Raw genomic sequence first — 15,389 nt, 5'->3', positions numbered from 1 at the left:
AGCAAGGGAGAAAGGTGAGAGGAAGACTTTGTATTGTTTATTTATTTATTTATTTATTTATTTACAGCACAGTTTAAAACACCACTACAGACAGCAAGAATGATCTCATTTTAATTGTTAAAAATTAATAAATTCTTTATGCATGAAAAAGAGATTGAGGTAAAGCACACCAAAATGTTATTTAGGGTTATCTCTAGGTTCAGGAAGTAGGAGACATTTATTTTATTTTTCCAAATTTTCCAAAATTAAGAGGTCCACTTCCAGAATCATAAGAAAATTTAATAAATATTATTTTAAATGTAAAAAAAGGGCCATGGAGTGGCCTCTGAATCCTGCAAATACTCTTCCCTGAGTAAATTGTTTTGAATCCTCTTCTATTACCTTAGCCTTTCTGGACATTGACTCTCTTAAACTTTCATCTCTTTAAAGCTTCTCCACAAGAAGTTGTTTGGCCAATAATCTGATACCTTATCAGCACTATCATCAAATAATAATTGATCTCTTCCTTGGTAATAGACTTCAATCTTTAGCCATGCACATTACCAGCTGGCTAAAAGACTACATTCTCTAGCCTTCCTTACAGCTGAGTATAGCCATGCAATTAAGGTCTGGGCAAATAGGGTAATGTGAGAATTTCAAAAGTCTCCTTTTTAAAATGGAAGGATATGCTTTTCTCCTTTCCTCTGCTCTGCTGGCTAGAATGTAGAAGTGAAGCCTGGAGCTCCAGCAGCCATCTTGGAAGACAGGGCATTCGTTAGAGATGGTGAAGCAAAGAGCTAGAGAAAACTTGGTAAGGGATGATTTATGGAGTCACTATCACCATAACATGGACAGGCTAAATTAGTGCCTACTTTACATGTCACCATAAAACCTTGTATGTTTAAGCCACTATTTTTCAGATCTCTGTTACTTGTAACTGAATGGAATTTTGATAGAAAGCATGAAGGGAATATAAAGATATAAAAGGACATTTCCTCCTTCCAGAAGCTTACAGTTATTTATTAATCTATTAAAACTCATTATATAAAATAACTTTAAGCAGAATCACAGAGAAATACACATAGGCTTTCATATTTAAGAGAGAAGAAAATATACCCCTGATATGGTTTGGCTGTGTCCCTACCCAAATCTCATTTTGAATTATAGCTCCCATAATCCCCACATGTAGCAGGAGCGACCTGGTGGGAGGTGGTTTAGTCATGGGGGGCAGTTACACTTATGCTGTTCTCATGATAGTGGGAGAGTTCTTATCAGATCCAATGGTTTTACAAGGGGCTTTTCCCCCTTTTGCTCAGCACTTCTCCTTGATGCTGCTGTGAAGAAGAGCATGTTTGCTTCCCCTTCTGCCATGATTGTAAGTTTCCTGAGGCCTCCCCAGCCCTGTGGAACTGTGAGTCAATTAAACCTCTTTTCTTTATAAATTACCCAGTCTTGGGAATGTCTTTATTAGCAGCATGAGAACGGACTAATGCAACCACTTAACCTACAAAAAAATAAAAAAGATTGTTATTCTCCATAAGATGCACTGTACAAAAAGGAAGAGTAGTGATTCTGGAAAACAGATCATACACAGCACAAAGGTGGCTCTGTAATTAAGCAAAAACACTATACTCTGTACCTCCTCTGTCCAAGGCACAGTGTACCTGGGGTGATAGGATTTGTTCTCAGGGGTTCTGTGACCCCAGTGTAGACTGGGAGACAGGGGAAGGCAGGAGTTATGGAGGGATTGGGGAAAGTAGGGACACTAGGATCACTCTCTCTCTTTCCCTTGCTCCACTTTTGACTAAATTTTGGGGAATGAAACATCCAGGAGAAAAATGCCCACTGAGCTGGGTTCTCCTTGGGGGTAGTAAGCAGAGATTCAGAAGTGCTGTTTTCTTAACCTCTTCATTCTTAAGACTTTGTGATTGCTCTGTGCTACATTGGGAATGTTGAAAATCTTTTCTTTTTTATTTTTTAAGGTATGTAGGTGAACATTTATTTAGCAGAAGAAAGGAAACTATGATTTAAAATACAGAAAAGTAACAGCAAACACATCACATAATCCAGAAAAAGAACATAAATGCTTTTATTAATTAATTGCCTGACCTACCTCTTTGATACTCATTTCTTACATTTTTTGGTTGCATTCTCTCTCATCATCTTTTCATATAACAATAATTTTGAAATAACATTTTCTATGAAAATGTGGTTGTTATTAAGCTATTGTCTCTCAACTCCAAACCCTCTCTTCTAGACTCAGTTCTGTGATGCTGGGCTGAGATTCTGAAAACCACTTTTGTGCTTTGTCAGCTGGGTCTGTTAGACTCTGCCGATAGGAGGCACTAGAGGGAGACTGGAACGCAGGAAAAACAAGCAGGAACTTGCTTCTCCTGTTTATTTGCAATTCCTGCCACCATTACCCTGGCAATGGCCTCTCACCACTTGAAGCTACCCCTCCTCTAGACTTTTAAGTCATAGGATTTCATAAATTACCTTTCTTTTTTTTTTTTTCAAGCTAAAAGTGGCATTTTATTTAGTAAACAATCAGATTGTTTATATACAATCAGTATTGTTTGTAATACTGATTGTATATGCTATAATATACTATTATAGCATAATGCTATAATAGTAACAGAAGCTGATTAAGTCTACAAACAAAACAAAACACAACAAATCTTGAACACTGACAAAAACAGGTACAGATATTAACAGAAAAGATGAGATAATGAACATTGTAAAAATTTATTCTAAAATGTATTTATTCCATTAAAACAATGCCGTAGAGGATGAGAGGGACACTCTGGTTTAATATTTTACCTAAAAGCATTAAGATTTTAAAAAAATACATAAATGGGAAAAAAGGAGAGGGGCAAGAATCAGGGGCTAGAAAGGCAGAAAAAAATTACCTATCTTGTTTCAGCTTTTTAGAACTTTTTTCTTTACCTATTTTTAATTGTAACCAAAAGCATAGTAAATGATGTAAATATTAATTTATAGAGAAGTTGATAGGTTTTCCTACTTGAATGGGAATATGCGGGGAAAAAACCCTCTAAATTTTCTACTGAAAGAACTAAGTACAGAACAACTGGATAACATTGTGTATTCAGAGAGCACAATTTGGTAATGACTTTCTCAGGCACGAAACAGTACTTGTGTCTTCTTAACGAAAAAAATTTCCAGTTAAGTTTTTAATGAGGAGAACCTTTGGTTTCTGTCTCTCAGCCACTTAGTTTGGACCATTTTGTGCCCTAAATCATGTCACTGAAATCTGGTTAGAATGAACTGCTTGGCAATGATTTCTTAGATGGGAACCCTCTGACTTCCACGAAATCTTCTACTCAGCCAGGAATGAATCACTTCTCAGCACAGGACCCTGTAGAAGGTGGTGATAATGGAGACAGATGTGGTTTCTCTGGTGCCGTACTCAAAGATTCTCTCATGTGCTAGGAAGGGCCAGAGGAGAGATTAGCCATATAGTTTGTCTCCATATTAAGAGGGTAAACTATAGAAATTTAGTTTTTCTGATCAAACACTCTCTGCCAGTTCACCTTTTTGGGAGATTGGGAGAGGAATGAAAAACTCAGAAAAATTTGTTCTTTCCTTTTCTTGCTGGTCATTGATTTATTGCTTATATCACATCCAGTGTGGGCTGGCAGTAGGAGATCTGTGCCCTGCCCAATCATTCAGAGACCCAGGTTCCTGCTACACCAGGAGTCCCCAACCCCAGGCCATGGACCGCTACTGGTTCGTGGCCTGTTAGGAACCGGGCCACACAGCAGGAGGAATGGGTGTGGGTGAATGAGCGGAGCTTCATCAGTATTTACAGCTGCTTCCCGTCACTTAAATTACCACCTGAGTTCTGCCTCCTGTCATGTCAGTGATGGCACTAGATTCTCCTAGGAGCACAAACCCTATTGTGAACTGCACATGTGAGGGTTCTAGGTTGCATGCTCCTTATGAAAATCTAACGTCTGATGGCCTGTCACTGTCTCTGACTCCCATCACCCATAGACAGGACTGTCTAGTTTCAGTAAAACAAGCTAACCTCTCCCACTGATTCTATATTATGGTGAGTTATATAATTATTTCATTATATATCACAATGTAATAACAGAAATAAAGTGCACAATAAAAGCAATGTGCTTGAATCATCCTGAAACCACAACCCCCCACCCTGCACCGCCTGGTGCCTTCCACGAAACAGGTCCCTGGTGACAGAAAGGTTGGGCACCACTGTGCTACACCATTTCTTAGAGCATTCGAATCCTACACTGAAGACTTTGCCTCTTATCAGCAGATGATGAATGAGAGAGAGAGTATGAAGGATTTCCAGAGATTTTATGGGTCCAGTCCTAAAGTGATATGTATCACTTCCACCACAGTTCATTGGGAACCTGGATTCTACAATTCTACAAGGGAACCTGGAAAAAGTAGTCTATTTGCCCCAGAAGAAAAGGCAATGGAGTTTTGGGAATACACAGCATGGTCTCTGCCATAGACACCCTGTTAAGTTTTGATTGGAACATTAGTGTAAATATTTCTTTAACAACTGGCAAGCTGCAGGTTGTAGGTAATAGATTATTAAACCCTTTTCCCTTCTACATAAGAATTTAACCTTTGGTTAACTTTTTCTCTCTGTTTCCCTGGAAACCTGATAAAGGAAGAATGTCGAACTATGTAGCCAGGCAAGATTGCTTATGACAAAAATGACCCCTGGTTGGTAAATTGCATTAAACTGGAAGAACTATAAATATTTGATAGAAAGCCAGAGCTTTAGGCTTCTCTGAGTATAACGACTCTTGAATAATAATTGGACATGTCCCTTGGAAGAGTGCTGGAAGCTGTGTCTGTGGAGTTTTTTTTTTTTTTTTTTTTGAGACGGAGTCTTTCTCTGCCGCCCGGGCTGGAGTGCAGTGGCCAGATCTTAGCTCACTGCAAGCTCCGCCTCCCGGGTTCACGCCATTCTCCTGCCTCAGCCTCCCGAGTAGCTGGGACTACAGGCGCCCGCCACCACGCCCAGCTAGTTTTTTTTTGTATTTTTTTTTTTAGTAGAGACGGGGTTTCACCGTGTTAGCCAGGATGGTCTCGATCTCCTGACCTCGTGATCCGCCCATCTCGGCCTCCCAAAGTCCTGGGATTACAGGCTTGAGCCACCGCGCCCGGCCCGTCTGTGGAGTTCTTACAGAGAAATTAGCTCCTACAGGATACGAGGATTTTAAGTCAGGGGACTTGTGTATTCATCCCCTGTGAATCTAGCTCTCTCACTCCTGAGCTGTCACCTTGAAACCAGCCCAAGTAACTCCTCAGTAGCTGTGTGGACTGCTTCAAGCTTCATGGATGGTCACAAGGACGACTCCAAGGAAGAATGCCTGAAGCTCCCCTGATGGGGAGCTACGTTCCCGTCTTGGGCACACTTGTGTCAAGTGGGAGCCATGACTACAGAGCTGACTTATTTGTTAGATACAAACATATAGTGCCTTGGGCCCACATTCCTTTTGAGGGCCCATGAAAATGCATTTTTTTTTAATCAGAAGAAAAAATACTTTAAGGTGAAAGTGATGTTTTCATATGTAATATTAATGCATTTATTTTTACACCAATGCAATTGTACCATATACTTTTTACTACTTTTTTATTTTTACAAAAAACGGGGCCCATGAAGGTCATATCATGGCCCTGTATGAGGGCCTCATGAGGCTGGCCTGATAGCTTGGTAGATCGTAAAGAGACCCCCTGATGGCTGATACACATGGAATAGTTGAAGTTTCAAAAAATGAATCTTTAAAAAATATCACATTTAAGTAAAATGCGATAACTAAAATACTTGTGTCAATGTCTCTGTTACTCTTTTGGGGTGAACATACTGTGTGGTGAGTCTGGAAGATTCTTTTGTTGACTTAAATGTTAGCTCTTGAGGAAAAGCAGTGAGTATAGCAGCAGTTCCTGACATAATATATAATAAGTCAGATACAATCTTGAGAAAGTAGTGTAACTACAACATCTTGAATTTGGTGCACCTTAAAAATGACCTAGGATAGCAGTTTCCAAGAAAACCCAGTTGTAGCCACAGTCACATCTCTGTCAGCCGGGGCTGCTGACCTTGTTTTTGCTCGTTGCTGGGGCCTCCTCAGTTCTGCTAGTGAAGATGCTTGCTTCTCCCTTTTCTGCAAAATTGACTCTAAACAACCAGCCTCTCAGAAAAACCAGGCTTACTGGGAGGGTGTTCATTTTGTTTCAACTCAAGACAGCACAGAAAACATCTGTTCGAAATTGCTCATGGCTTTGACTAATCCATGGCTCATTTATTTTTATTTTTTGCTATACGATGACTGTTTTTTCTCCTTTCATCTTCTTAAAGCAAACAATGTATTTGTCGATTTTAAAATGGTTCATTTGTCTGTCTATTCATCCATCCATCCATCCATCCATCCACCCATCCATCCATCCATGCTTCAATCCAGGAGCAAATTCGTTTTTAAAAATTTGAGTATAGCCCCTTCAACTCAATATGAGGAAGGCGAAGCCCAAACACATTAACACGTTTGCCTGAGTTCACACAGCCAATTAGAAGTAGACTCAGGACAGAGCCTAGTTTCCTGGCCCTCAGTTTAGTCCTATGCCACGCTGATTCCTTCAGAAAGGATGCTAGCAGGTCTATTAGAAAGAATCAGGAGGAGGAACAGAACTTAGCACTTGGAAAAGAACAGCTGGAGGCCAGGGCTGGGGATTGCTGACAAAAGAGGCCAGGCCTAAAGCCTGTTCAGAGAGCCATATTTCACTGGGCACAAGATTAATCAAGCCTTCTTAGGCACTGCTGGTTCGAAATGCTCTTGTTCAACATGCTGGAGGCATAAAGTACAGTATGCGTCTGTGGAAGGTTTTCTGCAGCTCAGCCCTGCTCTTTGAGATGCATGCCAAGGTAAGCCATGTGAAAGCCATATAGTATTTTGTCTGAAAGCCCCGTATAAGCTCCCTGCCCTGAGACATCTGCCTAATACCCTCCTGGTGTTGCAGCTGAGGAATGGCATCGCATCACACACTGTGGCATTTAGTGGGGAGATTAAACCTTTCATTAAACTGAGCATTTGCAGTAAGAAATGGAAGGGCAAGAAGACTTTCTGTGGCCAGGCACAGTGGCTCATGCCTGTAATCCCAGCACTTTGGGAGGCCGAGGTGGGCAGATCACCTGAGGTCAGGAGTTCAAGACCAGCCTGGCCAACATGGCGAAACCCTGTCTCTACTAAAAATACAAAAAAAAAAAAAAAAAAAAAAAAAAAAAAAAAAAAAAAAAAAATTAGCCAGGCATGATGGCATGCACCTGTAGTCCCAGCTACTTGGGAGGCTGAGGCATGAGAATTGCTTGAATCTGGGAAGCTGAGGTTGCAGTCAGTTGAGATTGCGCCTCTGCACTCCAGCCTGGGCGACAGAGTAAGACTCCGTCTCAAAGAGAGAAACAAAAGACTTTCTGTACAGGCACAGTTGGGGGCTTAGGTTTCCAGTCTACATAAGTGACCAACAAACCCAACCTTTTAAAATAAATAGGTGTCAGCAATAAACCTTCTGCCCCACAGCAGCTAACAGGACACTTAGCTTTTGAAAGACACCCTTTCTGTGTAGCCCATGTCCTAACAAAGGAAAAGCTAAAATGTTGCAAAAGAGGATGAAGAAAGCGTCTCTTTTGTTCTTTACTGTGACAATGGCTATGATAGCAAATACTTACATAGTTCTGTCTGGATGTCAGATACTATGCTAAGAAGTTTTGTCTTTTTTGTTTTTGAGAAGGGGTATCACTCTTGCCCAGGCTAGAGTACAGTAGCACAATAATAGCTCACTGCAGCCTAGAACTCCTGGGCTTAAGTGATCCTTTTGCCTTAGCCTCCCTAGTAGCTGGGATTACAGGTGCCTGCCACCACACCCAGCTAATTTTTTATTTTATTTATTTATTTTTTTTTGAGACGGAGTCTCGCTCTGTCACCCAGGCTGGAGTACAGTGGCCAGATCTCAGCTCACTGCAAGCTCTGTCTCCCAGGTTTATGCCATTCTCCTGCCTCAGCCTCCCGAGTAGCCGGGACTACAGGCGCCCGCCACCTCGCCCGGCTAGTTTTTTTGTATTTTGTAGTAGAGACGGGGTTTCACCGTGTTAGCCAGGATGGTCTCGATCTCCTGACCTCGTGATCCGCCCGTCTCGGCCTCCCAAAGTGCTGGGATTACAGGCTTGAGCCACCGCGCCCGGCTAATTTTTTAAAATTTAAGAATGTTTTTAGAGATAGAGTCTTGCTGTGTTTCCCAGGCTAGTCTTGAACTCCTAGCCTCAAGTTACTCTTTCACCTCAGCCTCCCCAGTAGCTGGGATTACAGGTGTGAACCACTGCACTCAGCGTGTTCTAAGAGTTTTGCATGTATTAATTCACCAAATCGTTAGAGCATTTTTATGAGAGAGCTACTATTATTAGCTCCTTCTTAGAGAGTAGGAACCAGGCACAGAGAAGTGAAGTCGCTTGCCTAAGGTCACACAGTTAGCAGAGGGGACAGCTGGGCTGTGAACCCCGATGCTCTGGCTTGAAAATCTGTTCTGTTATCCTCTGTGCTAAGTTCCCTCTCACTAAGAATTAAAAATGTAAGAAATGCCATTCTAGATAGCATGTACAGTCTAGGATCCATCTAGCCATCCATCTACTCACCTACTAGGTGGCAAGCACTGAGCTAGCCCATGCAGATACCATGGTGATCAAAGACAGGCGCTGTCTCCAGTCTTGGTGACATGTTCCTTAAGGCAAGAGCTTCTGTGGTTGCCTCTTGATCCCATTGCCCCCACTCTCCAGGCTGTGAAAAGGTCCTGGCTGCCCGGGAGGGCCAGGCCTGTGGTGATGTTCTGGGATTTATTTCTGGAGGTCTAGTACAGATCCCACTCCTCTGACCCCTCTAGAGATTTTATATGCTCGATGTAACACAGTTGGGACACCTTCTCCTTAAAATGACTAGATGGTGTCTGTTTTGTGCATCTGAACTGTGACTGACACATTTTCCTAAAGGGGTAATGGATAAAGATTAAAATAAGGGGTGCCTCTAGTCCTAGCAAGGGAAACAGGAGTGGCTCTGAGACTAGTGCATGTGCATCACAGCAGGAGCGAGGGCCACTGGGAGGGAAGGTGGGGCCAGTGGGGGCCCAAGGCCTAGAGCCTAATGTGCAGCATAGGTCAGACCTGGAACAGAAACCCAGGGCCAGGTCAGCTAGTGCTCTCCCATGTGACCGGGGAGCCCAGGACATCTCAATCAGATTCTGTCTGGAGATAGCATGGAGCTGGGTAGAAAGCACAGATTTCTTCTGGAGCCACAGGGCTGAGGACCAAATTGGGAGACGGGATAAACAGAAGATTGTTCAGCCAAGGACTATTTTTTAAAAACCGGACACACAGCTGGACTCTGAGTCTAATCTGGACACTTGTACTTTCCTATGTATGCATATTTTGTGTCCCAATAAATCCCCTGATCTGTAATAAAGATATATATATATTGTACTTAAGATGCACCTAACAAATATTTATTAAGCATCCACTATGTGACAGATGCCACTCTAGGTACTGAGGATATGGCAGTGAACAAAACCCATAAAAATATCCCTGTTCTCACAAGGCTTACATCTGTAATTTAAAAATATTTTAAATTTGAAAAACACTGAAAAACCCAGAGAGGTAAAAATTACCCATAACCCCATTAAAAAATGTCATGTATATAGAATATGTAAAAATAAAGCAAGAAATCAGTGTTTCTCCTTACCCATCCAACCCTACACATCCACCATAAGGTAACCATTATAAATTTTTCCTAAATTTTAAAGACATTAAATATATATACCTATGAAATATTTATTTTATTCTATTTTTATAAAAATAGAATAATGCTTTACAGAATGACCTACATGTCCCCCCACTGCCACCCAATTGATCATTTTGTTTCAGTTTCAGCTCTGTTTCAGTTTGAGCTCCTCAAGAAGTGGACCCTGAGCCAAGGATTCAAACACACACCCTGCTCAGCAGATCTAGGTCTATTCCATTTGTCGTAATGGTTGCACAGCATTTCACCATGTGTCTGCATCATTACTTATGTAATCCCCCCCAATGTACACACATTACCCTACCTCCACCTCACTTCCCACTCACTGATGCTTAGGATTGTTGGGAGGGTGCTGACGTTATTGACTCTTGTAACGGGGGACATATAGAACAAAGGGAAACTCCATTTTCCAAAGGCCACTGCCGCAGGACAGGGTTTTGAGGCCTGGAGACACGGCAGCGTTGGCAGCAAGGAGATGAGGTCTAAGAAACTCATCATTGTCCTTATCGTGCGAAGATACAGAGCTAATCCATGTTTACGTGAAGTTGGCCAATCAGTCACCCGGATGACATAAAATGGAAAATACCTCATTCATTCAGTGGTTTATTTTCTCTTTGCCAACTACACCAGCCACTTGCTTCTTGACATTTTTGGTCTCAATGCATCATATATCACTAGTTCTAGCATGTCTTTTGGAACTAGGCCACATTATAGTATTTAAGATCGCTGATTTTTTAAAATGACAAAACTACATATGATTATTGGAGTGATTTTATCTGTATTTTGTGGCCGTGGCATTCTCAGATCTTTGAGTAAAGGGTGAAAATCTTTATGTTTCTAAGCAGAGTGACAGTTTCTAAGGTCTTCAGTATCTTGGTAGGTGACTTCAGATGACCATCGGCACCATCAATCAACACTTCTAGAATCTCCATGAGAACCATATTATAGTCGGGGAAGAGGTTTTGGGCTGGCAGCAAAGATCTGGCATCCGCCCCTGGCCATCTGCATGCCTGTGGCACGTTACTTGGCCTTCCTGGATCTTGGAATAATAATGCCTCCCTGGCATAACTTTTGGCAATCAAAGTAAAAATCCAATGTAGAAGCGCTCTTCAGGTATCAGCTCCCAAACACATACAGGATACTGGAGGAAGAATCTGGATTGTGCTAGGCTGCAGTGGGTAACATTAGCTCAAGTCTCCCTTAAAGAATCGGCACCCTGAAGCTGAACTCCTCCCCACTAACAGCACATGCAGCTCTCCAAAAAGCCTTAACGAATAAAGTTGATTTTACTAAAGGTTTTATTTATTTATTTATATAAAATAGATGGATGGATATCTATTTATATAAAATAGTTATCTTTTCCATCAGAAACATTTGTTCTTCTCTGAGAGCTCATCTTTGACCACCAGGAACCTTAGTTCTGTCTCCTACCTTGTCCAACAAAGACTCCCAGCCTCAATGGCTCTAACCTTTCCTTATTGCTTAAGCTTCCCTTTGGATCTTCTATGTACTTTCCCCCTCTGAGTTTTTACACAACAATTACCCCTTAATCTTGATAACATCTTCTTACTCAATGGTCAAAAAACATTCTTTTCAGGTCCTCCTGCGCTCCTTTGAAAGCAGTGGAGGAATTTTAAATAACACATGTTTTCATCACAAACTTTTTCCCTTGTTGTAACATTATTAGGTGTTTTTCATTATTCTACTTGTTCAAAATATTTATGGACTGGTTAGATCCAGAAACTTGGGAATCCTCTAAGGCCAGCCCCTCATTTGGTACTTGTAGTCACTGGGTCCCAGAGGAGAGAAGGGACTTGCAGAAGGCTATAGAATCAGTCTACGACAGACCCACAGTTAGAAAGCCGTGGCTGACTCCCAACTCAGTCCTCATCCCACCGTATCAAGCCTGGGACATAAATGAATTGAGAGGCTTTCAGATTCCATGGGACCCGAAACTCTGAACTAAAAGACAACTTGGAGTTTATCTGGAACAAACCTTTGATTTTAGGGAGGTTAAAAGGGAACCTTTTCTTGTAGTTATAGTCTCTGAATCCTAGAAGTACAACAGATTAGAAGGTTACTTTAAAGCGTATATACTTGCCTGGTGGGTATGATTTCCAGGAACATATACAGACTTAAACTGTTTCATGAGATTCCGAGCTCCAGCAATATCCCGAAGTGAAGTAAAGAGTTTATCCACAGCAATTCTGGATTTGTGAAATGTTAGGTTAATTGAAGAGTCCCAGTCTGAAAAAATCCAGAGATATTTTCTTGAGTGAGTAAATCTTTTAAGTTTTCATCATGATAGCTTGAGCTCGATGTAATGCAGTTGGGAGGTTTTATTTTTTTCATTATTATTATTATTATTATTTACCCTGTTTTCCCCTGGCTGTTTACCAACTGGCCTGTTGCAATCGTCCACGAGCAATGAAGCAAACTGAGTATAAATGCCTTTGACAGAAGTGGAACTCAAAATTGCCTGGGATTGCAGCCACTGGCTTCCATCCCTAGACTGCAGACATTTCACAGAAAGCAAGCTCCCAGGGCCCATAATCCCCGGAACACAACTTTGGGAAAATACGAGGAGATGCAAAGGAAAGTACAAGAGACTGTTATGATCAAACTCGCTTGCTTGAATCCCACCAACAGTTCCCATAAAGCAGGACAGCAAGAATGAGGAAGATCACAGTGTTGCTCCAGGGACAGAACTCACTGCAACGGGCATCTGTCTAATGTGTTAACAAAGCACGCGGCACATTTCAGACGGCAGCCATTCAAAGCTGATCAAACGCAGGGGGACTTAACAAGACGGTTTTCTGCAACCTTCTGTTTCTTTTTCAAACTTAGAAGAACGTATTCTCTGCTTTGTTAGAAGCTCATTCAGAAGAGACACGATCATGGATAAGTTAAAAAAAAAACAGGAAAATATTAAAAATACGTCTTCTTACCTCTCCCAAATACATCAGCTACATTAACTCATTAATCGTCACATCATCCGTATGCGGCAGGAACTATTGTCTTCTCCATTTTCAGAATAAGGGGACTGAGGTGCAGGTTAAGTAACACCCCTGAAAGCAGGTGTGTGAAGGACTGACAAGGCCCTGCCCATACCCGCTCAGTCACCCTGGGTATCCCCTGCAGGAGTGGTAAAGTTTCCGTGTATTCTGATGCTTCCTACCTCAGTACCTGCATGTCAGGCAGTCAGTCCGTCTGTCTGTCTCTCTCTGCCTCTGCCTCTTCTTGTCTAAGGGCTTTCTCTGACGTAGGAGCATGTTTGGCTTGTATATGTGGCAGGCTGGGAGTGCCGGGGAGTCCACACTCATAGAAATAATCCCATTTTCTTTTCCCGTGGAGGAGTAATTCTGAGCTGTGGTCTGCACAGCCTTTCTGAGGGGCCCCAGAAGGATGGAGCACCCACTGCCCACAACATCAACTCACCGATTAATACCCCCATTAGTGGCTTTCCCTCCTCCCCCGTCTCACTTCCCTACCTCCTGACTGTGCTTTGGGATATCTTTCCAAATTCAGTATTCGCACCCAAATCCTTGTCTCAAGACACTAGTGATTTGAAGACAGGTCTGGCTTTATTTTTTTAGTAATGGCTTTATTGAGATATAATTCATATACTATACAGTTACCCATTTAAAGTGTATAATTCAAAGCTTTTAGTATATTCACAGAGTTTAACCACCACCATCACCACCACAATTTTAGAACACTGTGTCACCCCAACAAGAAACCCCATACTTGTTAGCAGTCACCCCCAATTTCTCCCCTCTCCAGCCCCTGGCAATCCCTAATGTGCTTTGTCTCTATGGATTTACCTATTCTGGACATTTCATACAAATAGAATGACAGAATGTGTAGTCTTTTGTGACTGTCTTCTTTCACTTACCATAATGTTTTCAGGGTTCATCCAAGTTGTAACATTAGTACTTCATTTCTTATTGCCTACTAATATTTCACTGTATATAGGATATTCATGTATATGGAATATGGAAATAGCATATTTTACACATCGACTCATTGGTTAATGGACATTTGGGTTGTTTTTGCCTTTTGGTTATCATGAGTAATGCTGCTAGTTTTACATGTACATGTTTTTGTGTGGACATACATTTTCATTTCTCTTGGGTATATACCTAGGAGTAGAACAGCTGGTCATATGGTAACTTTGTGTTTACCCTTTGGAGAAGTGCTAGGCTGTTTTCCAAAATGATTGCACTATTTTACATTCCCACCAGCAGTGTAAGAGGGTTTCAATTTCTCTACACCTAACCAATGCTTATTATTAGCTATCTTCTTAATTATAGCTATCCTAGTAGATGTAAAGTGAGGACACGTGTTGATTTTGACAATAAGAGAAACAGTTTTTAGGGAGTAGAGGTAGATTCAAACAAGCTTAAACTAAAATAGAATGAATCTAACATACATAGAAGCATCCAAAAGAATCCAGCTGCATCAGACACAGCGAGGTGGCACATGAGAAGCTGAGCTTGTACTCTCAGTTACGGTGTGACATTGTATGTAATAACTCTTAAAGGATGGGCAAAAGCCTCTGATTAGTCTTCATCTCCTGGTTTCCAGAAAAGTCCAACCCATTACCATTAAAAAAAATCAGGCTGTACGTGGTGGCTCACACCTGTAATCCCAGCACTTTGGAAGGCCGGGGTGAGTGGATCACTTGAGGTCAGGAGTTCAAGATGAGCCTGGCCAACACGGTGAAACCCTGTCTCTACAAAAAATACAGAAATGGCCGGGCGCGGTGGCTCAAGCCTGTAATCCCAGCACTTTGGGAGGCCGAGACGGGCGGATCACGAGGTCAGGAAATCGAGACCATCCTGGCTAACATGGTGAAACCCCGTCTCTACTAAAAAATACAAAAAAAACTAGCCGGGCGAGGTGGCGGGCGCCTGTAGTCCCAGCTACTCGGGAGGCTGAGGCAGGAGAATGGCATAAACCCGGGAGGCGGAGCTTGCAGTGCGCTGAGATCTGGCCACTGCACTCCAGCCTGGGAGACAGAGCGAAACTCCGCCTCAAAAAAAAAAAAAAAAAAAAAAAATACAGAAATTAGCTGGGCATAGTGACAGGCCGCATATAATCCCAGCTACTTGGGAGGCTGAGGAATGAGAATTGCTTGAGCCTGAGAGGTGGACGTTGCAGTGAGCTGAGATCGTGCCACAGCACTCCAGCCTGGGTGACCACAGCGAGACTGAATCTCACATAAATAAATAAATAAACAAACAAACAAATAAATAAATAAATAAAAGTGTGGTCAAGCTCAGTGAGAGGATGCCTCCTCACGTCAGTGGACCCTACACACATGGGATTCATAGACTGCAGGGGACTAGGGGGAAAGGGGAGAAAGAAGGGATTCAGGAAGTTCATGGGAGCCTCCTGGAATTCTGTGCCAAGCTTTGAGGAAAGAAGAAAATGTGTAGTTTTATGGGAAGCATGTCTATAATTCCCTCTTGATTCTTAAAGAGTTCATAACCAAGGCAAGTTTAGAGCTACAGGTACAGAGCATTGATTGATACCATACCGTGCTTGCTGTTGGCATCACACTTCAGTTGA

At 42.0% G+C, this 15,389-nt stretch overlaps 1 protein-coding gene across 6 annotated transcripts in view; it reads right to left on the bottom strand.

The window, feature by feature from the left end:
• Positions 1-15,389, bottom strand: part of SCFD2 (sec1 family domain containing 2) — a 498,290-nt gene that overhangs the window by 30,775 nt on the left and 452,126 nt on the right. For all 6 annotated transcript variants that reach the window (XM_078001950.1, XM_078001951.1, XM_001091758.5 and 3 more), the window contains one exon: positions 11,917-12,062. In XM_078001950.1, coding sequence (XP_077858076.1) covers positions 11,917-12,062 — 146 coding nt within the window. The remainder of the gene's footprint in view (positions 1-11,916; positions 12,063-15,389) is intronic.

The sequence above is a fragment of the Macaca mulatta genome, chromosome 5, assembly GCF_049350105.2.
Source record: "Macaca mulatta isolate MMU2019108-1 chromosome 5, T2T-MMU8v2.0, whole genome shotgun sequence".
Lineage (NCBI taxonomy): Eukaryota > Metazoa > Chordata > Mammalia > Primates > Cercopithecidae > Macaca > Macaca mulatta.
The sequence above is the reverse complement of the archived record's forward strand: the minus strand, read 5'-3'. Positions and strand labels throughout refer to the sequence as shown.